This window comes from Cornus florida, unplaced genomic scaffold (assembly GCF_030987335.1).
Source record: "Cornus florida cultivar Cherokee Brave unplaced genomic scaffold, ASM3098733v1 CherokeeBrave_3.0.0_Hap2_Chr02, whole genome shotgun sequence".
NCBI lineage: Eukaryota > Viridiplantae > Streptophyta > Magnoliopsida > Cornales > Cornaceae > Cornus > Cornus florida.
Window position 1 is genome coordinate 17,909,943 of NW_026775572.1, and position 23,781 is coordinate 17,933,723.

General features: G+C 36.9%; 3 protein-coding genes across 4 annotated transcripts; 2 read left to right on the forward strand and 1 right to left on the reverse strand.

The window, feature by feature from the left end:
• Positions 1–1,605: 1,605 nt before the first annotated feature.
• Positions 1,606–7,297, reverse strand: LOC132293995 (NADH dehydrogenase [ubiquinone] iron-sulfur protein 8, mitochondrial). The gene is made up of 8 exons (XM_059791695.1): positions 7,075–7,297; positions 6,026–6,122; positions 4,214–4,267; positions 4,016–4,107; positions 3,824–3,937; positions 2,213–2,280; positions 2,023–2,134; positions 1,606–1,941 (listed from the first exon to the last, which is right to left on the reverse strand). The coding sequence occupies exons 1-8, from the start codon at positions 7,126–7,128 to the stop codon at positions 1,846–1,848; spliced, it is 687 nt and encodes a 228-aa protein (XP_059647678.1). The 5' UTR covers positions 7,129–7,297; the 3' UTR covers positions 1,606–1,845.
• Positions 7,298–9,093: 1,796 nt separating this feature from the next.
• Positions 9,094–13,147, forward strand: LOC132293997 (protein NONRESPONDING TO OXYLIPINS 2, mitochondrial). 2 transcript variants are annotated; one of them, XM_059791698.1, is made up of 3 exons: positions 9,094–10,673; positions 10,831–10,949; positions 12,773–13,147. In XM_059791698.1, exons 1-3 carry the CDS (start codon positions 10,522–10,524, stop codon positions 12,790–12,792), a joined length of 291 nt encoding a protein of 96 aa, XP_059647681.1. In that variant the 5' UTR covers positions 9,094–10,521; the 3' UTR covers positions 12,793–13,147. The 2 variants fall into 2 exon arrangements, with proteins under 2 accessions (XP_059647681.1, XP_059647680.1); XM_059791697.1 differs by lacking the exon at positions 12,773–13,147 and adding an exon at positions 11,721–12,273 and having other exon boundaries at positions 9,101–10,673.
• Positions 13,148–18,881: 5,734 nt separating this feature from the next.
• LOC132293996 (uncharacterized protein At1g01500-like) lies at positions 18,882–22,898 on the forward strand. The gene is made up of 3 exons (XM_059791696.1): positions 18,882–19,062; positions 19,709–20,529; positions 22,247–22,898. Exons 2-3 carry the CDS (start codon positions 19,813–19,815, stop codon positions 22,472–22,474), a joined length of 945 nt encoding a protein of 314 aa, XP_059647679.1. The 5' UTR covers positions 18,882–19,062; positions 19,709–19,812; the 3' UTR covers positions 22,475–22,898.
• Positions 22,899–23,781: the final 883 nt, after the last annotated feature.

Below are 23,781 nucleotides of genomic sequence, written 5' to 3' on the forward strand. Positions count from 1 at the left end.
TTATAATTTTTTTTTCTTTTGGTTTTAGTTTTAGCTCATCACAAATTTTAATTTAAATATCAAATGTCTTGCAATTTTATTCTTTATAACCTTTTGTCAATTAACACTCACATTTTCACACATTTTATTTCACTTGAAGCTAGAATCTATTGCATAGAAAATTAAGCTATAACAAACATTCTAACCCTTAAAAAAACAATGAAAAATGGCCTTTTTGTTTTTTTTTTTTGAAAGATGCTTGAATAATTTTCTTATACTTCTTTTATTAAAAAAAAAAAAAAAAAAAAAAAAAAAACCTACTTATTTTAGTGAAAAGGCAAGAAATAATAATAGTTCAACGAAATATGTTTCGATTTCCCCCTTCTCTTGAATTAAAAGGAAAATCTATCTGCTTCTCAGTTCTCATCAAATTGTACTCTTCTATGTTGAATTATGAATCCATCCCCATACTCATTCCAGAAAAGGGGAGCATTTATTTATTTATCCAGTACATAGCTATAGAAAGACACAGTTCATTAAGGTCCCGTTTGACATGCGTTTTGTTTCTTATGTTTTTATTTTTGGACTGCTACAGTATCGATTTTGGCAACAAAAACATATTTAGTGCGGCCATATTTTATTTTACACAGTGCTAAAACAATTCGTGAATAGTGGTCCAGAACCAAAAAGTCAAAAAATTATTTTTCCTTATTTTGACAACTGTTCACGACCAAAAACCATAATTGTGCATGTTTCTGTTTCCGACATTTCCACAACAAAACATAATTCCCAAATTTGCTTCCGATTTTTTTTCAAAACATTCCTACAGCAAAAACACTGTTTCTGTTTTAGTCTAAAACAAAACGCATGTCAAACGGACCCTTGGGGTTAAGTTGCTTCTCTCTTCCCTTCCAATTTTCAGCTGTCCATGAAATAAAAATGGCACTGACAATGAATTTTGACAATTGATGCCACATTTCCCCATAAAAAATCTCCAGATTCTTGCTATGAAATCACAAGCAAGTGCAATGTGGATCACGAGTGATCCTAAACATTCTGGCGTGACTTTCTTCTGGGTTAGGAAGTCACTCGTAGGCACATCATCCATCTTCACCACGAATCACGACCCATTGCTAGCACAGGTCAAGTTGTGCTCCAACGTCGCAAAATGTTAGATACAGTATGATCAACCGTGCTAAATGTATCAAGTATAGCCTCTATAGATTTTCTTTCACTAATAACTTATATGGTTGTTTCAACTCTAGGACCTTTTGGCAGTGCCTGAGAATGACCTTTACAAACCATACCAGGTGATGCTCAGCTCCATCCACCTTATCTAAAACAATTTTGGATGTTGATTCCACTATCTAAAACAAAGTGGAGGCTCAGTGCAGGACTCCTATATCGCTAATAATATCGTTTATGTGTTAGTCGAGAGAGGTGAGAGACGATCGAAGAGAGAACTGCTTAGTTGCGCCAAGCAAAGCAATCATACATTTCGCTGTGTGGAAAAGCAAAAAGAAAATGAATTTTAGCCAAGAATGTGTCCAGAACCTTGGCAAGTACCCATAGAGTAAAAAATGACCACAAGCACTCATGTATGCACAATAGATAACAGCCAGAGTCTTTTGATAAAAAATAACTCCTTCAGTGCTCATTGCACAGAGAGGAACAAAATAACTTACCTCAAATAGTTATCGTTTTGATCCATACATCAGAATGTAGGATGGATTAGTTTAAAAATAAAAGTCAAACAACATTCCAAATTCAAGCCCGTGAGCGGATCTGTTTATTTATCAAACTTTTATAAGTCAAGATGATTCATGCAAGGTTGGCAGGAAATGGGGAAGTAAATCATTAGGGAAATCAACGATAGAGGCTTTCAGATCTGAGATTCTCTGCAATCTCAGTTTCCCATCGATCTCCATTCTCGAGCAGCTTCTCTTTATCATACAGAAGCTCCTGCAACAATGAGGAATACATGAGTTGCAATTCTTCAGACAGGTGTAGCAGATTGTTAACCAGTAAGAAGTGCCTACTAACCTCGTGAGTTTCTGTTGCAAATTCGAAGTTGGGTCCTTCAACTATGGCATCAACAGGACATGCCTCTTGGCAGAATCCACAGTAGATGCATTTTGTCATGTCAATGTCATACCTACGAAATCCAATTATAAGTATAAGAAAGTGATGCTGGATAAAGGGGAGAGTAAAATTAATAAGCAAGATCCTTTACCTGGTTGTTCTACGGCTTCCATCTTCTCGCTCCTCGGCCTCAATTGTGATTGCTTGAGCTGGGCATATCTGTCGCACAACAAACATTTCATGAGATAAAAGCACGCCTCACCAAGGCTTGCTACCTATAGTGTAGATGATTCTCAAAGTTTTTACCTTAATGGATTTATTGAATTTGGTTTCTAGAATATATAGAAAATAAAAAATAAAAAGGAAAGAAGAAAAAATTCCCCAAGGATATGGAAACATGTCAGGATATGCCAAGATTGTCCGAGTTAGGTAGTAAGTGAAGGCTGGAATGCTGTCAATTCTTACATTTCTCTCTATTACATAAAAAATGACAACCCGAAGGTTATTGAAATATGTCCACCGATGGAAGGTTTTGAGAACAATCATGCAAATCGGTCGTGATATTAATAAAAAACTATATTTTAAGATTCAAGACTTGTTAAATATGTGTCCTGTAATAACGTGGAAGTATCAGCTGTGGAATTACCAGAGAGCTAAGAAGTATTGGATACCAGTTCAGGAAAAAAGAAAATTATTTTCAAGTTTTGAATACATTATCACACACGTATCCACGAGTATCCAAAGAGTGTCATTATTTGGCACGGACACACACGTCCCCCTTAAAAAAGCATGAATGCTTTATAGACTGCCATCTACAGAAGGTAAGTTAATTAGGCCCTAAACTATTATGATGTTAATCACAGAGTGTTAGCTTGGCTGATATCTTACGCATCTCCCAAAAAGGAGCAAGGGTTTCGAACCCCAATTGGAACAAATAAATGTGTTTTATCTATCAAAAAAGGGCAAAACAAGAAAAGGAAAAAGAGAAGACGGCACTACAACAAAATTGCTATTAATAAACTATCTCAACTTGATCGTGAGTCCTATTAGTATGTGATTGTATTGAGTTTACTTCATTTAATAACAACATTCTCGACTCAATCCCAACTATTTGGGTTTGGTTAAATGGATCCGTTGTTTGTGTAAAGCCATCTATTAGCTTCTATAGCATGAGTCGCATGACAGAAGTACCATACATTATATACTATGTAACTGGTTTTCAGGTTCTCAAGTTCTTATTAGATGAGGGCTCACATGCATACACAGTAGTACAAATTTGAGCACAAACAATTTTCCATGTTTTGCATCAGGTCCAAGCAGGTTGAATATGAACACAAGGCACGGATCTCAAACTAGCCTGTAATTCACTTTTTTGCTTTTCTTTTTGTTATTTATTTATTTTCTTAATAATTGCCCCAGAGCCTACGATTCACTTGAGTATCTGAGTTTTAGCCAGGACCAGGCCAAGTTGAATATGAAAAACGAGGCACAGATGTAAAACTAGCCAATAATTCACTTGAGAATATGACTTTTAGCCTGGAACATATATACACAGCTCTAAGGCAGCCAGCATTGCACACCGACATTCCAGGAGTGTTTATCAGCAGTTAACAGTCATTATAATAAAATTTAATTTAGTAAACAAGAAAATGGCAATTGGCATAAAACAGAATCATCCAAAGGTCTCCTGCTCATTTTTCCATTTTGCAAGCTTTGATTTATATTATTGACTTGAATGACAATAACAATACTGAAATCTTACAGCTTCACAGAGTTTACAGGCAATGCACCGTTCCTCACCAGTTGGATAGCGTCGGAGGGCATGTTCTCCACGAAAACGAGGGCTCAGAGGACCTTTCTCAAATGGATAGTTGATCTGAATTACAAAATATAATTTCAGATTTTAGCCCAACGCAAATAATATGTTGAATAGCAAGTACAGAAAGATACTTACAGTAACTTTCTTGTCAAAGAAGTACTTGAGTGTCAGCATCAGACCACGAACCATCTCAGTGAGAAATAACGTATTTATGCTTTGCTCAAAAACTGTAATTAGTGACTAAGTCATCAGAAACTATATGCCCAGCATAAAGAGTAAACTTTGGTATAAATCAACATGTGAAGATGAAAAAATAGCAGAATAAGGAATTACCAGAGTTCCAATCCTTGGACATCTCCTTAGCAAGCTTCTCTCTTTCTTTATCATCTGCAGTTTGTAGACAAGAAAATAAATAAATAATAAAGAAATTATCGTCTATAAATTTATGCGAACAAATGAAGTTAGCCCTACCAGGGCTATGTTTAATTGCAATCAAACATCACCATCAAATGAAAAACATACATGAGGGCTATGCAATAGAGTATCAAAAGCTTAGCAATTTGGTGATTCTTATACTTCTAAAGTGTTAATAATGATTAATGATATAAAATATGATTGAAATAGGTCATAAGATGAGGTTAGTAATTATACCAATATAACAAAATAACAGGTCATTTTGTTGAATATAAAGAATCTATATCTGAAATTTATTTGAGCTTATATTCCATTGTTTGGATTTACATCAATGCTGCAGGAATAGTGGGCACTGGGTGGTTGAAGCAGGTTCCATCAGTGACCAAGGGCTTGTATACATGAAGTGCAACGTCGTTGCTAATGAAAGATTGAATGTAGAGCCAATCATTTCATGTATTTTAACAATCCTCTCTTCAGAAGGAATATGCTATTGTATACACAACAATAAAAATTTGAGCAATCAAGAAACATTTTTTTAATGTGAAAGTAAAGGATGTAATTGTAAAATTGATATACTAATGAGTAGGGTTTAGTAATAAAAGTGTACATTAAAAAAAGTATCTAATGATATTTCTGACTACAACTTCCCAGTGATGCAACCATTAGCATGGAAATTTACATAAAATTGCCAATATGTAATATATTTTTATATTTGATAACCAAAATATACATTGAAATGTCATCACTGCCGTGTCCTACTTTTCTAGAATAAGCTATGTTGTTCATGTCCCATGTCCAAATTGAAACTGCAAATCTCCAAAAATTATTTTCAAATTTTTTCCCTTCAGTTTCCTTCCAGAGGAACCATAAATCAGATTGAATAGCATGCCCCCACAAAATCCTATTCTGCTGCCTCCAAAATTGCAAACCCCTCAATTTTCAAACTAGTGGTTCACAAATGTAACTTATTACTATCTAGCAAAGACTAATTCACATGTTATTAAAATAGCAAAGACCTTTATAGGTATTATTAACAAATAAAGACTTCAGCATCCCTTACCGGTAAACTTGACACCACTCCACATGCTGTCAGGAACTTCACAAACTACTAATTTCCCAAATTCATGTTTAATGCATGTTTGATGCAACAAGACCTTGTAATCATGAACCTCACACCGTGATTGAAGCATACTACAGTATCATCTCTCCCTCACCTACTACACGAATAAATGCACGCTTTGCAATGAGTATGAGCTAGAAACTACTTCTAAAGACAGGCCAAATTCTTCTCCTAACATACAAAACTACAATATATAACTCTCATTGAAACATATAATGTAAAGTATAATCACAGTTTCAACTTGAAAAATAAATGCAAAATGGATCTTGCATTATGATATCAGAAGAGCATTATCTAATGGTTTGGAAGCCAGGCAATAATAAAAAAGTTCATCATGATGAAAAAATTTCAATAACTAGTTCTTAGTGATATATTTAAAGTTAATTCATTTGTAGGTCATATGATGGGCACTGAAAATCGCGTAAATTCCATATTTGCTTTGACTATCATTAGACCTGTAAGGAACAAATACTATGTGGCCAACTGTCTAAATTCCACTGCAATGATGATAATTTGCTCACTAATGCGACCCTTGTGTATAGATATGTGTAGTTATGGATGTATTTGTTTGCATAAGACCAGTTGGACAAAGCTGAGAGCACAACACAAACCTTTATCAGTGGAAAATGACTGTTTGGTGGCGAATGAGCGCGTGATGAACCCTGTCCCATTATAGCTTTGACTCTGCAACGCTTGTCCCGCCAAAGCCTAGAAAGATTAACCCACGAAGGAAGAAAAATAAAATGAAAATAGAGCCTGCTTAGTATCCAGCATCCCAAGGAAAGAGAGATGGGGAATGCCTCGTATTGCTGTCCAAGACCACTCGAGCCAAAAATTGTCAAAATAGTGCCCTTTCAACTAATAGCAATGGTGGATACATGACATGGTACTAAAAAGATCTCATAAAATTACAAATTAAAATGAAAATGACAACAATGAGACGATGACAGCAATTAAAAACACTGAACCATGCACTTATCCAAAAAAAAAAACAATGAAACCAGGCATAATGATAGCAGTACTAACAGCAACAGACATAATTTTTTTTTTTTTTGATAAGTAGCAGATATAATATTTTGGGGATAAATGCATCAAGAATTTTCTGATCCATATACTTGGTTGTTCAGGCTACCTCAACCTCTAACAAAGTTCGTGTCTTCATTTTTTTTTTTTTTTCCTTTCTTTCCATTTCAGATTATAATTATTTGTTTTTCAAATTGTTAATTATCATCCCTGATATGCACCATTTTCTTGGAGTGCCCATACCGATGGCGGCAACCCAATGTACTCCATGGAAAGCATGACAAGTAGTCCGAATTTAAAAAGAGAAAATAGTCCGTCCGGGAACCAAACCAAGTTCTGAGGTCGTGAAGATTCTAACATGATTCATCATATTGACTTACAATTTGATCATAAATACCTGAAGATTAATAAATTAGCCCTAAATATCAAATTCAAACTCAAAGTGACAGCTTTGTCGGACTCGACAAGGTTTAGATCCGTTAAATGGTGGCAGAATCTCCAAATTAGGGTTTAATGGATTAGGCAACAATTAAAAACCAATTATATATCGTATGCATAAATGTGTGTAAATATATAAATATATATATATATACATATATATATATATATATATAGAGAGAGAGAGAGAGAAACTTACGAGCTGACGAGAGCGAAGCGCAGAGAGAGACTTGCGAGCTAAGATGGCTGCCATTGGCGATTGATGGAGGAATATTTCTCTCCTCAAGTCGAGTCGAGAGCGATCAACAACAGCTCAAACTCAAACCCACCTCAATGAAGAAGATGATAATCAAAGAGTAACTTAGTTAACAGGTCACCTCACCCCTCACTAATCAGGTTAAATCGCGTGGTGGATTCTGATGCCAAACAGACCGCTTTGACCATTTGAGGAGTTGCGAGACTAAAAAAAATGTTTGATAAAAGTAATTGTCTTTTTTCGCTTATTGATAAAATTAATAATAAAAATATATAAAAATCAAAAAATAAAAGGTCTGATAAAATATGTCTTTACAATTTTAAGTATTAATTGTACAGAGAAAATTTAAAATTATTTAAAATGTTATTAATTGTAAATGTAAAACTTTGATATATTAATTTGAAATGTGATGTGAACCTTCTTCTTACCTAAGCTTTTGTCCCATTTTAAGTGGAACACGTGCTTTTTAGATTATGTCAAGTAATATTATCAAAACTATTTAATTAAATGTGCCTTTAATTTATTTAAAATTAAATACTGAATTGAGATTGTTATATGTTGCTTGTGAATGAGTCATTCTTATTATATTTTAAGATGAGGAATAATGTTATGATTTTATCATTATTTTATTTTATTTTCTTAGAGTACATGTATCAGTCTCACAACACACCATTCAAGTTAGGAGTGTGATTCGAAAGTGAAACTTTAAGGACTTACCTCCTGAATTCCTACTAACGCCGCAATAGCTTGGAGACATACCGCCATTAATTAACTATATAAAATTGAAGTATGTCTTTCTATTCTTATTTTTGTTTTTTTATTTTTTATTTTTGTCACATTCATAACTTCATGCCATGTACCATCAACGTTTCAATTAACCGCTACTTTTTTATTGTGGGAAAATAAAAGAAAAGAAAAATAATGAATTAGTACAATGTTGATTTAATTAACTAATGTTACACCACTAGAATAACATCATAATTTATAAGTTTAGAGCTCAAACGCATGGTGAGATTAAACCTCCAAATATTCAAAGTATATGTGTTTGCTAAGGGGTTATTTGATTTGCTAAGTGCTTATTTGGTATGCGTTTTGTTTTTATATTTTTATTTTTTTTAGGTATTATAGTAATGAACAGTGAAAAAAATATGTTTGGTATAAACTGTTTTGTTGTGCGCATTGCCAAAAAGTTTCGTAAATTATGGCAAAAAATTTAAACACCAATTTGATATTTTTATATGTATTCGCAGTGTAATATAAACCATAAATTATATTTTTCAAACTTGCAACATTTTTATTATCAAAAATAATTTAATATTTTTACTTTAAAAAAATTTGCAACAAATAAACATTATTAAGCATGCATTCAATTACTATTCAAAATACTCTACAACAAAATATTTATTTTGTTTTGAATTAAAACAAAAGGCGTACCAAAAATCTTTAAAAAATGCCCCAATGATCCATTAGGATTGTTTAGATGACATATAGTGATAATCTTGTAATTATTATGTGTCATAAATTTAATAAAATTAATAATTTATGTGTGATTATGCACAAGAGTTATGCTGAAACAATTTATCCATAAAATTTTATTTTTACGAATTTACCCAAAACATATCTTATCTCATTTGAAAATAGAACTAAGTACATGAAATTATACAGGGTATAGTGCAAAAAAAACCCTGAGCTTTACTCTCTCTCCCTAAAAACCCCCTAAACTATTTTTGTTACAGTTAGCCCCCTAAACTATCAATTTTTTTTGCAAAAATTACCCATCCTTGAAATTCCGTTTGTTTTCTCCGGCCAATTAGGCGCGTGATAAACACATGCCAATACTCTATTTTTAAAGTGACAAAGCTACCCTTATACTATTCCATGTATAAAATCAAAATAAAAAAAATCCCAAATTATTGAAACCCTAAAAATCGAGACTCCCTTCGTTGTTTTGGTTCTCTACCAGCCACACAACCGTCACAAACCAAACTTGTACACAGAGAGAAATATTGTAACAGAGCTTACTTCGGCAAAGTAACAGAGCTTATCTACCAAATCAAAGATAAAGAAAGTTTCAACAAAGCTCAACAAAATCTTCATTTCTCACACTATAAATCAAAGAAATTTCACTTATAAGGGTTTGTAGATCACAAACAGTGCTTCAATTTGTGAATCTACAATGCCTTGCAAATAAATTGGAGGTATAGATTAAGGATTAGTGTTTACTAATTTGGCCCCAATAAAGTAAGATGGTAGCTTCGATGGATTCTTTTTTGGGTCACCTGTGCGGCGTGGGATGGTGTTGATGAATTATTTATTTTTGGTCGCCGATGTTGATGGATTCTCTCTTTTAGGTTACCGATGTGGGGATGCGGATGGTGTTGATGGATTTTTTTTTGGTAATCACACTTAACTGTGCCCGCCAAAGGGGATAAGATTGGAACTGTTTTCGGCCACTCCAATCAAAATGAAAGTTTTTCCATTAAAATCGGTGAAGCCCAACCTTAAACTCCATTACCGCTAACGCCGATGAGAAGCTCTAAGAATCAACAAGCAGCGAAACTGGTGAGAGCCAACCTCAAACTCCGTGATCGCCGGCACTGCGAGCAGACCAGTGAAGTCTCATTCTAGTGAACCACAAACAAACCTTTTTGATAAGCATCATACAGACCTAAGGCGAAACCTTTTTGGTCGACAATGTCGTCGACGGTGGGAAAACTAGAGCGTAGAGAGAGAGAGCGCCTTGTGTGTAAGGCCGTGTTTGGCGCGCTGAAATGAGTGGTGGTTTGGTGATAAGGATGAGGTAGATAAGGTATGTTGTCACAATTCTATTGGATGGTTAAGATTTGTTTGACACATACTAAAGGGTAATATTGTAATCCTCTTTTTCCGGTGCCGAAAACCTCACCTGATGTCCTAAACTGCAACTTTATCATAGTTCAGGGGCAATTGTTAATTCGGAGGTTTTGTGCAATTGGCTGAAAGTTCAAGGAGGTTTTATGCACTTTACCCAATTATATATCTTATAGTTTATCCGGCCGCTTTGGCCTTGAGCCGCATAATTTTTTATTTTTATTTTTACCCCCAAAATACTCATATCATACCCTTATATATAAGTAATTCACCTATACCTTGCTTAAAACATTAGTGATCATCATAAGAACGGTTCATCACTATAAAAAAAAAAACCTAAGGAAATATTTTATTCTTTGCGATGATGAGCCCAAACCTCCTATTTTTTAGTTATTGATAGGATTTGTAGAATGAAAATGGAAGGACTTACCTAATATGTTACTAGCGACGTCGTTTGGGCAAATGCTATTACGATGCATATCACAGTGTTGTAGGGTTTAAGCTCAGAGTGTTTCCCAGTTCCAACCTCCATAGACTTAAATGGCTTCGGCGTGCAGATCAGCAGTATTGGCAGGGGCTAGGTCCGTCACGGCTCGATCCAAAACCCTAATTTCCAAAACCCTAGCTCCAAAGTCCGTACCTTCCTCTCCATTCTCTTCTCCCACCATACCCATTTCTCGTTCTGCTTCAAGGTAAATCCCTACCATCTCAAATCTGATCTCAACCCTGATTTACCTTAATCTTCTCTCAAATGGCTTTTTAATATCTGCTGTTTGCTATATATATATATATATATATATATATATATATATATGTATATATTTATATGCATGTATGTTGTGTTTGCAGGATTGTTTCGGCGTTGGGAAGCGTTGAATCTATGCTACCACTTCACAGTGCCATTGCTTCGGCTCGTCTCAGGTCCAGCATCGCTGCTGATTCTACCTGCTGGAGCTGGCTTTCTCAAGGTATTTCTCTCTCTAGATAGTGTTATGATTATTACATCGTTGAAGTCCCTCTGGTTTGTTGATATTTGTCATACTTAACCTAATATGGGTTTATTGTTGTTATTTGATTCTTTGAAAATTCCTTACTAATTTTACTCGCTTTGACTTGATTTGGGTTGAATAGAGTAGCATAATTGAGTAGATTGTCATCCGATATTATCGAATGCAATTCAATTTTGTTGGGTTTGCCTCTGTTAATTAAATATTGACTTTTAGTCTGCATTTGAATTTGGATAAACTTGACGTAATATTAGTATTTGGTTGTTTAAATACGTTTTAATGGTTAGAATTCAAACATTTAGTATAGTTCATTTTGTGAGATCGTATTAGTGGATGAACCTTGTTCTGTTGATTTTTTAGAACATAATATAGATATGCTGCTGTTATTTGAATTTTTAAAAGGTACTTACTGATTTTTCTTGCTTTAATTGTTGCTTGCATTGAATAGAGTAGCTGATTTGAGTAGATTGATATCTTATATATCATTAAATGGCTTTCAATTTCATAGGTTTTTGTCTGTGTCCATTGATTAAGTGTTTATTTTTAGTCTGCATTTGAATTTGAATAAAATATAATGTCACTATCAGTAATCGGTATTTGGTTGCTTTTATGTGTCATTGGGTTTAGAATTCAAAAGTTTAGTTTTAGCTTACTTTGTTAGATTCTAGTGGGGGATGAACCTTGTTTTGTATCTGATTTGTGTTCTGACTAGTTCTTCTACTTTCTTTATAGGACTTGCAACACCATTGTGACAAGGTTCGCTGGATTTTTACTCGGAATAATTACGTAGGACTTTTTCTATATCGTTCTGTGAAGGAAAAAAAAATCGAAGTTCTGAAAGTTTTAGACATTGAAATCTGCAACTTGCTTAGAATTTATCATGTGTAACGTGCTATGTTTTTTTTCTTAAGTTTCTCAGTTCCTGTCCTATTGTAATCAGGAGACATATTGATCATGTATCTCTTTTTCTACAAAGTCACTGGTGCTGTACTCATTTTCTCCATGCCTTTAACTGCTTCGGTTTCTTGGGAATCTTTCTATTACTAAGCTAGGTCGATTACAATGTGTGGTAGAATTTTGTGAGTGATCTGGTTGTTGTGTGGTCTGGTACACTGTCACGCTTGAAGCAGTGCTTTATACGTGAAATCGCATTATAGGTTTATGTGAAGTTTTATCATAGATTCTGTGAAGTGTGCTTCCTCTGCCAACAATTAGGTCCACATTTTTATCTTGTATAACGTGCTATGATATTCTCTTCAAATTAATGTCTGTCTTATTGTAATCAGGAGATGTGCTCATACATTTCATTTTTACAAAGTTGCCGATGCTGTATAAGTTTTCTCCATGCCTTTAATTGCTTATGGATCTTTCTATTTCTAAGCTAGGCTGTTACTGTACGTGGTTGATTTGTGTGAGTGATCTGATTGTTGTAAGGTCTGGCACATAGTTAGTTAAGCTTCTTACACTGCTTAATCATCAGCAATCCCATCTCATCAAAGATAAGAAAATTGCAGTCAAACTTGAGTAATTATTTTTCAACTGCACCTGGTATAAACACATTTCCACTAATTCCGTTAACGGTATTATTTGACAACTGGGGACATTATTTCATTCTTGTTCCCTTCTCTTTGCCCAATGAATTCGAGTTATTGATCTTTTTGGTACATTCTGATGTTCCTTTCTTTAACATGTAATATACTTTACTACTTAACGAGTTTATCAATCTTTTTTTGGTGAAAGTTTCATCCTCTAATTATCTTATATTTCTTTGTGGTCATCCCTAGACTTTGCAGTTCCTCGGTGATCGAGACTCTGGATTGCAGTCACTTCAAACCAAATCAGATTTCAGACGAGTGGTTTCTCACTCTCTTCTACTCTACTTCTCTTCTACTCTACTTCTTCTGTTGAGTCCACCAAATCTTAACTATTTTCTTTCCATTTATGGCTATTGCTTGGTGTAAGTTTTTTTCCGTCAATAACATACTGTGTGCAAGGAAAGAATGTGCCATACATCCTTTAGTTGTACAAGTTCAGAGCCCTAAAATTGTGTAATCATTTGACAGATCTAATTTGTTTAAATTTTGATAAACATTCTTCTGTGTACCCCTCAATGTAAACCTATACCATCTAATCAATAACCAGGTCCACTGCTTTCCCCTCCTCTCTGCATCTCTATGGTACTATTATATTACATGATGCATCATAAACCTGTAGCTAGGAATAGATTTCGTACTACCATCCAATGAATTCTAATTGTCAGATTTATGTTATTAATTTTCTCGTTTCTGGCCATTGAAATTAGATTATTCGAGAAGTTATTCTATCTTTTCTTTATCGCCTTCCAATTGAGTTGGGAGCATATGCTTCCTCTCTATCGTCTCGGCTTCTTAACTGCTCTTTCCGAAAGCCAAGGGATGGGAATCCAGATACTCTTCCTTGATAAAGTGCTTGATTAATTTTAACATCTTAGTACTGAAAATGATGCATCAGATGGTAAATTTTTTTGATGCTACTGTAGAACAGGAGAAGGTGATAAAAGTATTTGGATTCTGGGTTTTTTTAAATCAGCATATTGAAGTTGTCATGTTTATTTTATTTATTATTATTATTATTATTTTTTTCTGCATTGGTGTTGTTATGCCGACTACCCTATGTGACTGGTGTTACCAAACAAGGATGTTCTTTTATTTTCAATATTTTGAATTTTATGCTGGTACGTATCATTCGCAAAGGTGCCATTTTCTTGGTGCATGGCCATTTCAAAGGTTATATGGTAAAATGCTGTGGTTGAGTGTTGATTTGGCAAAGACATGGAAAATTGTCATTGGAATATTTGTTGTGATTCAACGTCGATCAGTCAAATTCTGAACATCATTGTCGTGGTCGTATATGCTGGTTTGCGTGGAGGGGTTTTCTTTTGCTAATGCGAAGTGATTGTATCCAAGTTTGATTGGACCATAATGGTTTCGGTTGGCCCAATCAAACTCTACCTGTTGTCATTGAACTCTAGTTAAACAATGACGCACAATAATAGGACCATCAAAACTGATGCATTCTTATTTATGTGTATATAATTAAGTGCGTGATACCATGCCATCATTATATCAGGATTATTTAAATTTTTTTTGTTGAAATGGTTTTGAAAAGTGACATAACCGGCTTGAGAAAGTATATAGTACTCCGGCGTATTTACACTTGGCTAATGCAGTTAATGAAAACTCTCGATTTTTCAAAAAAATTATTACAGTGCATTGGTTGAGGGTATCTCATAGTAAATACTCTTGGAGTATTGTATACTTTTTTGACGGGTTTAAGCTCTACCCTCGGGGTACTTACATATGGTACCCCACTAGACATTTATAGAAACTCTTCATTTGTTGTAACTCTCCATTTGTTGTGGCATGGATGATAGGGGCTTGTTTAGTTTGAAACTTTGAAAACAGTTCTTAAGAATTTAGAAAACAGTTTTCAAAGAATAATAAAAAACAGTTATCTGAAAACAGACATTTTTATAACTTAGTTTTAAAAATATAGTTTTCAGAAAATTAAACTAAGTAAATTTTTTTATACAATTTTTTATTTTCAGTTCTCATAAAATTGTTCTGAGAATTATAAATCGAACAAAACGATTTCTATAGTGAAAGGAACAGGTAAGCTCAAGATTACATATTTAAGGACTTTTGTGTGCATGGGAAGTTCAACCCGACACTTAAAAGATAGTACATGTTTCCGAAGGGGGCGGGTCAACTTCGGCGTTGTGTCACGGGCTTAGAGTTTCAGTACCACTCTAGCTGCTCCCGTGCGGCACCAAGACGTTGCTTTCACTCTCGCAAGTACTTGGTTAGCCTAACTCCCGTGCACACCTTAGCCAACACACTCCCCTCGTGCGCTTACTAGTGTTGTAGTTGCCCTCGCCCTCTCCTCACCTGGCTTGCACACTCACACACACTAAGGCACTTAAGTTGGCAAGGAAAGAACACTTCTATTACTTCAAAGAATGCTTTGTACAAGGCTAGCACTCAAGCTCTCTACAAGGCTCTCAAGACTTACTCTAGGACTTGTTGGTTGCAAAATGAAGTCCTACTCCTATTTATAGGCATCCCCATCCCTAATGGATGGCTAGGATGCATTTTAACCAACGGTGGAGATTGATTCTCTAGAATCTTCTTCCACCTTCTACACATCTCCATACATATCTACAACATTCTAGAACCCTCCATACTATTCCACACAATTCTGGAGAATTCTAGAACCTTCCACACACCTCTAGAATATACTACACATATCTAGAATCTTCCACACAACTCTAGACTACTCCGGAAGACTCTAGAAACTCCACTTGCCATGCAGTTGCCATACAGCGTCCTCCTCAGCGTCTGCGTGTCGCCTGCGTGGCACAACCTCCATAGGCGGGGCGTGACATTCTCCCCCACCCATTTCCGTGACGCCCTCGTCACGGTTTCTTCAGCTGACCCAGCCTCTCGCAGGTCATCAGCACTTGCGCATATGTCCTTGGCCCAAACGTACGAGCGCCCTTCGGGAGATGTGAAGTCCTCACGAGCTCCATCGTGTTGACTGCCACCTCTGGACTCTCCTTCCTGCCCACGAGCGACACCATACATGCGGCCTTGCCTTCCTCGCCTCCAAGTATCATCAACGCACCAAGGCATGGTAGTGGCGCGGCGTTGTTCCTGTCCATGAACTCCAGCCCCAGCACCATGTCGTGGTCGTCCATCTCCGCAACTTGGAAGTCAGCCTTGCCCTTCCATCCTTGCATGCATAGCTCCACCTCCTTGCACACTCTACTCACGCGTGCCTCCTCGGAGTTGACGGCCTTGATCCAGCCCTCCGTCTTGCGCATCTCCAAGCCAAGTCGTTGCGCCTCCTCCGGGGTAATGAAGTTGTGTGTAGCACCCGTGTCTACCAACGCTTGCACGGCTTTGCCACCAACCTGCGCATCCACATAGCGCACCCCAGCTACCTTCTTTGCCTTGCCCTTCTTCTTGGTGTCATGCGCCATGCTACTCAGCATCTGCATAGCCCCCATGCACCTATCTTCATCGCTGCCCGCATCGTCCACCCTGCCCTTGCCCTTATCCTTCACAAGGGCGCTCATGGTCTTCTTGTTGGGGCAGTGTCGCAATATGTGCGGCCCTTCGCACAAGTAGCACTTCGGCTCCCACTTGCCCTTATCGCGGCGCTCCCCTTTGCCACTAGCCTTAGACCTTTCTCCATGGTCCTTGCCTTTATCATGGCGTGGGCGTCTCTCCTCATCGCTGTGCTCATCATCACTAGACTTGGGCGAGCCCCGTTTCTTGAAGCGCCGGTCTCCCCCACCTTTGCCGTGGTCCCTCCTGGGAGACGTGGCCCTCTTGTCATCGCGCCTAAAGTCTTCGAGGCGCTCCGCTATAGCCATTGCGGATGCCAAGTCTCTAGGCTCCCTCCTCCTTAGCTCCGTGGCCACCCAAGACTGCAGCCCATCAATGAACAAGCACACACGTTGCCGCTCCGGCATCTCTGGGATCTCCAGCATCAAGTTGGAGTACTCCTTCACATACTCCCTTATGCTGCCCTTCTGCTTCAGGCGCCTTAGGTTGATCATGGCGAGGTCCTCAACGCACTCAGGGTAGAACTGCCTCTTGAGCTGCCTCTTGAACTCCTCCCATGTATCAACTGCTCTTGCGCCCTTACCGGTGAAGCGCTGTCTCCACCATAGAGCGGCAGTGTCCGTGAGGTACATAGTGCCTGTCTGCACCTTCTCCTCATCATCCTCGATCTCCATGCACTCGAAGTACCGCTCCATGTGCCAGAAGAAGTTGTCAATCTGGCGAGCATTCCTTGCCCCATCGTATTCCTTGGGCTCCGGCGCCTTCTTCTTCCTTGGCTTCACCACGACCTCGCGCGTCTGGGAGAATTCCTTCTTGCACTCGGCAATCTCCACGCGCAAGTCGTCTACCAGATCATGCAAGTCCCTTTCCTTCTCTTGCGCCTTGTTGGCGATGCCATCAATCAGCTCGTAGAGCTCCGCCATCCTTCTCTCGAGCCTATTAAACTTAGTCTCCGTGTAGACCAAGTGTGTGGCAAGCTTCTCCTCCAAGCTCTGCTCTAAGATGTGGACTTGGTGGTCTCCTCCGCTAGCCATGTCTACTCCAACAAAGCTCCCTTGACGAACCTGCTCTGATACCAACTGTCACGGGCTTAGAGTTTCAGTACCACTCTAGCTGCTCCCGTGCGGCACCAAGACGTTGCTTTCACTCTCGCAAGTACTTGGTTAGCCTAACTCCCGTGCACACCTTAGCCAACACACTCCCCTCGTGCGCTTACTAGTGTTGTAGTTGCCCTCGCCCTCTCCTCACTTGGCTTGCACACTCACACACACTAAGGCACTTAAGTTGGCAAGGAAAGAACACTTCTATTACTTCAAAGAATGCTTTGTACAAGGCTAGCACTCAAGCTCTCTACAAGGCTCTCAAGACTTACTCTAGGACTTGTTGGTTGCAAAATGAAGTCCTACTCCTATTTATAGGCATCCCCATCCCTAATGGATGGCTAGGATGCATTTTAACCAACGGTGGAGATTGATTCTCTAGAATCTTCTTCCACCTTCTACACATCTCCATACATATCTACAACATTCTAGAACCCTCCATACTATTCCACACAATTCTGGAGAATTCTAGAACCTTCCACACACCTCTAGAATATACTACACATATCTAGAATCTTCCACACAACTCTAGACTACTCCGGAAGACTCTAGAAACTCCACTTGCCATGCAGTTGCCATACAGCGTCCTCCTCAGCGTCTGCGTGTCGCCTGCGTGGCACAACCTCCATAGGCGGGGCGTGACAGTTGGCTACGTTCCCTCTGCAAGTCCACTCATTAAAAAATGGGCCAGACCCGTGGGGTTTGTGGAATGTTAGTCCGTCCATTCTATGTATATAAACGTAATTACACATATCTATTTACGGTATAAATTAAGACCATGTGAATATCACGTGGAGAAGATAGCTCCGTCAGGTTGTTTTCACGCGTCCCTTGTCTTGCCGAGTTTCCCAATAAGAAGGAAAATGAATACTAGTATTTGAGAAAATGGGTAATTAACATATATATATATATATATATATATGTATGTATTTTCGGTAAATAACAATTAATATATATTTCAAAAGTCCTGAATGTAATAATGATCTATAACATGGTGTGGAGATTTTAAGTGCTTAATCTGTTTGCATGACGCTTTAGATTTGAATTTAGAGCACAACGTAAGCATCTTGTGAGACTTGAAAAAATATTTAAAGGCAGAATAAATTATTTTGCTCAAGAGCATATTTGGAAAAAATAAAAAAGAAAAAAATTACTGTAACATAACCATAACTAATGGATTGCATATAAATTCCAATAAATGTCATCAACTAAACTTTAGTATGCAAAATGTATAATCCAATCCAACCCCCCACTTTTCAACAAATAAATCAAAAATCAGGCAAGCCCAGAAAAAAACCGTGATTGTATAGAGACCATTATTATTCATGAAATTTGAATGCTAATTTTTTTGTTTTTAATTTTTTTTATTTCGATTAATATATGCTGAATGGCACTTCTTTGGGTTGTAAAATTGAAAGCTCTGTTTGGTTCTGGTCGTTTTGTGTGTTAGAAAGCGACTCGAGAAATCATAAGATGCTTAAATTCGATTATTTGGATTATGGAGGGTGCAAAGTAGAGGCAGAGATTTTTTTCCTAACTAGAGGCAGAGAGTTGGTTTGGAGGATTTTTATGGTGTGTTTGTTTGTACTACTTTGTGTATACCACGAAAATATATGGTTGTAGTTATAGAGAGAGACCTGTTTTGTTTTTTTATATGACGTTCATTATATGTCATCTATTGCCGGCCTTTGTGTGGAATCTGTGTTTTTTTGCACTCTGCTGTCCTCTTCCTTATTGTACTACTGATCACACTTTACTTGGCAATACATCGGACTTCAATCTTTGATTGCCATTAAGAATTATACATAAAAGAGAAGAAAAAATGTTGTTCTTCTAGTATTTGTCTTTGCCTCTATGATGCTGCTGGTATGTTTCTCTATTATTGAAATTTTCTTTTCTTTTTCTTTTCTCTTTTTTTTGGCTTTTAATTGTTATCTTCAATTAAATTTGTTATTGAGTTGTTTCATCACTTTATATTGGGTAAAATCAGTTTTGTTGGATTTCAACTCTTTGGTTTTGGATTTATCTTGTGTAATATTTCTTTCATCCTCTTATCCCTTTCTGACTTCAGTTCTCACCTTCACTAAAATGGTTTTTGCCTTGCTGGTTTGTCCACTGGTTATGTATATTACCTGTTTGTTTTGAGTTCCATTTCAATTTTCACCCACAAAACAGATATTAAAGGTTTTATTCTTCTGCAGAACTCTTTTTTCTTGATGGGTTTCAATTGTTTTTCTCCTTTTACTTTATCTTCTTCTCAATTGTTTTGTCTTGTATAGTTGTATATAAGTAGGTTTCTTTGTTTTTAAAAATAAAGTAGTTTTCTTGTAAATTCCCGTTTGATGTTTAAGAATAGTTGGACTCCCTTTTCTGTTGAATTCCTCGCTCTCTTTCTCTCTCTCTCTCTCCCCTTGTTCTTGTTCTTGAATGTGTTGTTTCTTCATTTTGGGGGAGGCTTTCAGTTTCTGAGCAGGTTTATTGAATTACTTTGATTTTGTTGAAATTTTAACAGGTTTTTTTTTACTCATGCTGAGTCTTACTTGTATGGGTTTCCCCAAGTCATCATCTCAGTTAGTGCTGATGGATTTCTGTAAAAAGGAGGATTAATTATCTTTGATGACCATGGAGAATTGTCACCGGACAGCAAACGGAAATGGTAGGGCCGAGAATGGTCACAGCGTTATGGGGCACTCTCCTTACAAGCCCTGCATTAAGGTATCATCATTACATTGGCTTGATTTAAGAGTTTTTTATGTGAGAGTTTCCAAATGTGAGATTGATGATTCAACTCCTGAGTACCTAACACTAAACCATGTCCCACTGTATCAAGACACCCTTCTTGAGGTAAACGGTGTAAGAACTAGCATCTACTCCGACGGCATCACAACCCTTCTTAGAAGGGATAGGTTAGATAAGAAATCCGAAGAAGTTACATTTGTTAGTACTGATAGTATAAGGTTGACAGGGAGTGTGAAGTTTGAGGTTTTTAGTAAGGATGTTCTAATGCTATCCGGGATTTTAGAATTGAGTGATTACAATGGATTTATGGGACAATCGAAAAATCATGGCCAGAGATGGAGCATGAGTTGTGAAACAGATACAGTTGCTGGGACCGGGTTTTTGAAGGGGAGACATTTCATGGGCCTAGAGTCAACTTCCCCAATGATTGAAGTTTATGTGGCCGGTTGCTTCTCAGGTACCCCAATTGTCTTGACTAAGACCGTGCAGCTTAGTTTTCGCAAGAAGCAAACGAGGAAGGGGATGCTTAACTCCATACCTGAATATGAGGCAACTGAAAGCCCGAAATATGTTCCCTCTGGGCTTGCATTGCAGGTACACACTTTGCTATTGACTTCTAAATTTTGAATGCTATTATGAGCTTTAATCTTTTAAGTTAAGGATGTGTAGTTTATGAGCTTTGATCTATTCACAGTAGGGATGTGTGGTTCATCTGCAACACCAAATCTTATCCTATGGAATATGGATCAGGAAGCATGGGGCTGGCACATGGTTCTAAGTTAGAGAATATACAATATTATATTATTAACCTTTAATTTTTTTTTTTTTTGTTTGTTTCTTCTTCTTCTAACCAAGACCTTCCATGCCAATTTTTCATACCGTAATATAATCTTATTTTGCTAAACTATTTATTATGCCTGACTAGCCATTTTGGGTTATATACTTGATCACTTCCCACATTGTTTATTAATGAGGGAACTGGTATTCGCAGTTTTGCTTCATTCTTGTTTATATTCATGCATTTGTGGTTTAACACCGTTAAGACTTAAGGAAAATTTTCTGAGACTCTTGGTATAAATAGAAAATTTTAACGTTTTTAGGGTTTTAGAAAAATCTTGAAAATTTGTAGAAGAGTGAAGGTGATTTCAGAAATATGAGAAGTTGGCGTGGCGTTATTATTGAAATAAATTTACATGTTTTTTGGCTCATTATATAAATAAGAAAATGTAGGCTAGTTGTTCATATGTTAATACGAACTTTTAAATTGAGAGTCAGTTTGAACATAGAAATACTGAATTTGTGTATACAACCTTAAGTTTTACGTCTTTCAAAAGATATATTGGGTCCTAAACGTTAAGGTATGTGTTATCATAATCATGAATTTCTGAATTTATAAGAGTACATACTAACACTGTGTTTACCCAAAAAAATGGTTCTAGTAAATTTTACTTGTTATATTATTTGCTTGATCACCTCTATATCTGGATATATATCTTGCTTTGTGCTCTTTCCTTCATCTTCTTAAGATCTTTTTCAACTCTCCTATGTATCTATTCTAGTGTCTCTGTGTTAATGGCAGTTCGTGTAATCGTGCATATATCAACTTGTTTGTCTGTCAAGTAGATATCTATAAGTATGACCTTTTGTATCGTTGTTGCTCCTATTCTTTCTTCCAGGGTATCACTTAATCATACTTGAAGGTCTTTTGTACTGTTATCGAATGGTTATATATCTGGACATTAGAAGTCTTATGGTAAATCCCGGTAACAGTTCTGTGAATTTTCTGTTGGGCTATATATTTGATATATGTTAGACTATTAGAACAAAACATCTTATCCTCCCCAGCCCCTCCCTATGAGGTATGGATTAGATGAAGCCTCCCCCAGGTGCCACAACTATAGCTGAAACTTTTTTGGGTAATAAAGAACTAACCTTTCTTCTATGCATACATATATACATATACATATATACATTTATTTCCTAGCATCAATATAGAATATTATAGATAACCTTTCTTCTAATTTTGTTTTGAAAAGTTTGTTGATGGGTTTCTAGTTCAAATTCACGACACCTATTGCTTTCCATTTACTGTGACAGTTGACGCATTCCCATCATATTTCATGCTTGGGGTTCCCTTGTTTCCGGCTTCCGCTTTCTCTACTTTTTCACCATATGTTATGCTCCTCTCTGGGAGATCACCAAAAGCAGTTATATTTTAGTCTCGTATGCATTGAAAATCTTTATTTGTTTCTCAATCTGATTTTCATTTTGCACTAAACATGCTGCTTCCCTCGTGCTTTGATCCTTGCAGGATTTCGATTACCCAAATTACAAACCAGAAAACAAAGACTATTACAACTTCTATTCAGGGGCAGACTATTTAGAAGGTGAAGATGGAGAGCTGTCATGGTTCAATGCTGGTGTGAGGGTGGGTGTTGGAATTGGCCTCAGCATTTGTCTTGGGATCGGAATAGGAGCGGGCTTGCTGGTTCGAACCTATCAAGGAACCACCAGAAGCTTCAAAAGACGGCTAATTTAATCCGTCATGTCCTGTCCTCTCCTCCTTTGCCTTTCTAACCCAAAATCATCTATTCTGCTCCTTCATAACCCAAAATGTTGCTAATTTACAAGTGTTGTTGACGTATACCCTGTTACATCTTCACCGGTTAATGATTTCTTGGTTTTATCTGGGGGGAATTGATCCTTTGATATGGAATAAAACCATAATCTTGATTAGATGATGCTCCTTCGATGAATGTGGGGATTTTCTCGGCATTTCCTGAACTTGATGTTGTAGGAAATAGTTTGTTGCGACTTGTAATTAGTGCAGTCTGATGTGGTCTCTAATAACATTGAATCTCTTCTTTTGATTTTGTTTAATAGAACTGTTCATAGCAATAAGTTTTGTAATGGAAAGAGATTTATGTACTTTTAATGGATTGTTTTGACATCTGTGTTTATACCTACAATGGCAGCTTCATGTATACTAGTAATCTTTGCTAGTACTAGTTACTCAATAGTCTCTGGAGTTCTATGTTGAGTTTAAAATACTTTATCTCTCACTACAGCTACTGATAGTTTTGTAAGCTGTTATGTTCCATATATCTCCAAGTGAATGTTGGACAAGTGATTTAAAGAATGTATAGTTCTAGTTTCGTTTGGACAATTAAAAAAAAAGAAGCAGATAAATTACAATAACCTTTTTTAAAGTCTGAACAAATTACATAGTAAACCGTTCAGAGTTTATTTTTGTTAAACTGCGTCAAGTTATTACTAAAAACTCACAAGATGCGGTTCACTTTTGCACCATCACTTGTTGCATGTTGTGCTCGGAAAGTGATCGTATAGAGTGTAGAGCACTTCCTCCATGTTAATTTCAGCGAAATAGGCTTTGCTTGGTATAGCTTAATAGATAAAATTTGATTTTAATTTTTTTTAAAAACCTACTAAAAAGACACATACATTGTATGTTGTGCTAGGCTGTAAATGATAATTAAAAAAGACACATAAGGCAAGCGCTATATACATACATGAGAATAAAATCTACCAACTCAAGTCACATAGAATGCGAAACAGTAACGGATGTGAAGCCTCAGTTGAGGAGATTCCTCTATTTCCAAGGACACCGAAACTTCCTCTTCATCAACCTTAACCTCCCTCATTTCCTCCTTAAGTGAAAACACGTTGACGCAAACCTTAAAATTGCTGTAGGGGTCTTGAAAAGGACTGACCTCATACCCTGAACGGAAGGTGCAAAATCTCCCATTGCCCAAGGACAACAGGTATGCGGCAGGATCATACGGCAAACGTGCACCAGATGGAGGGTATCCAACCACCGGTTTGCTT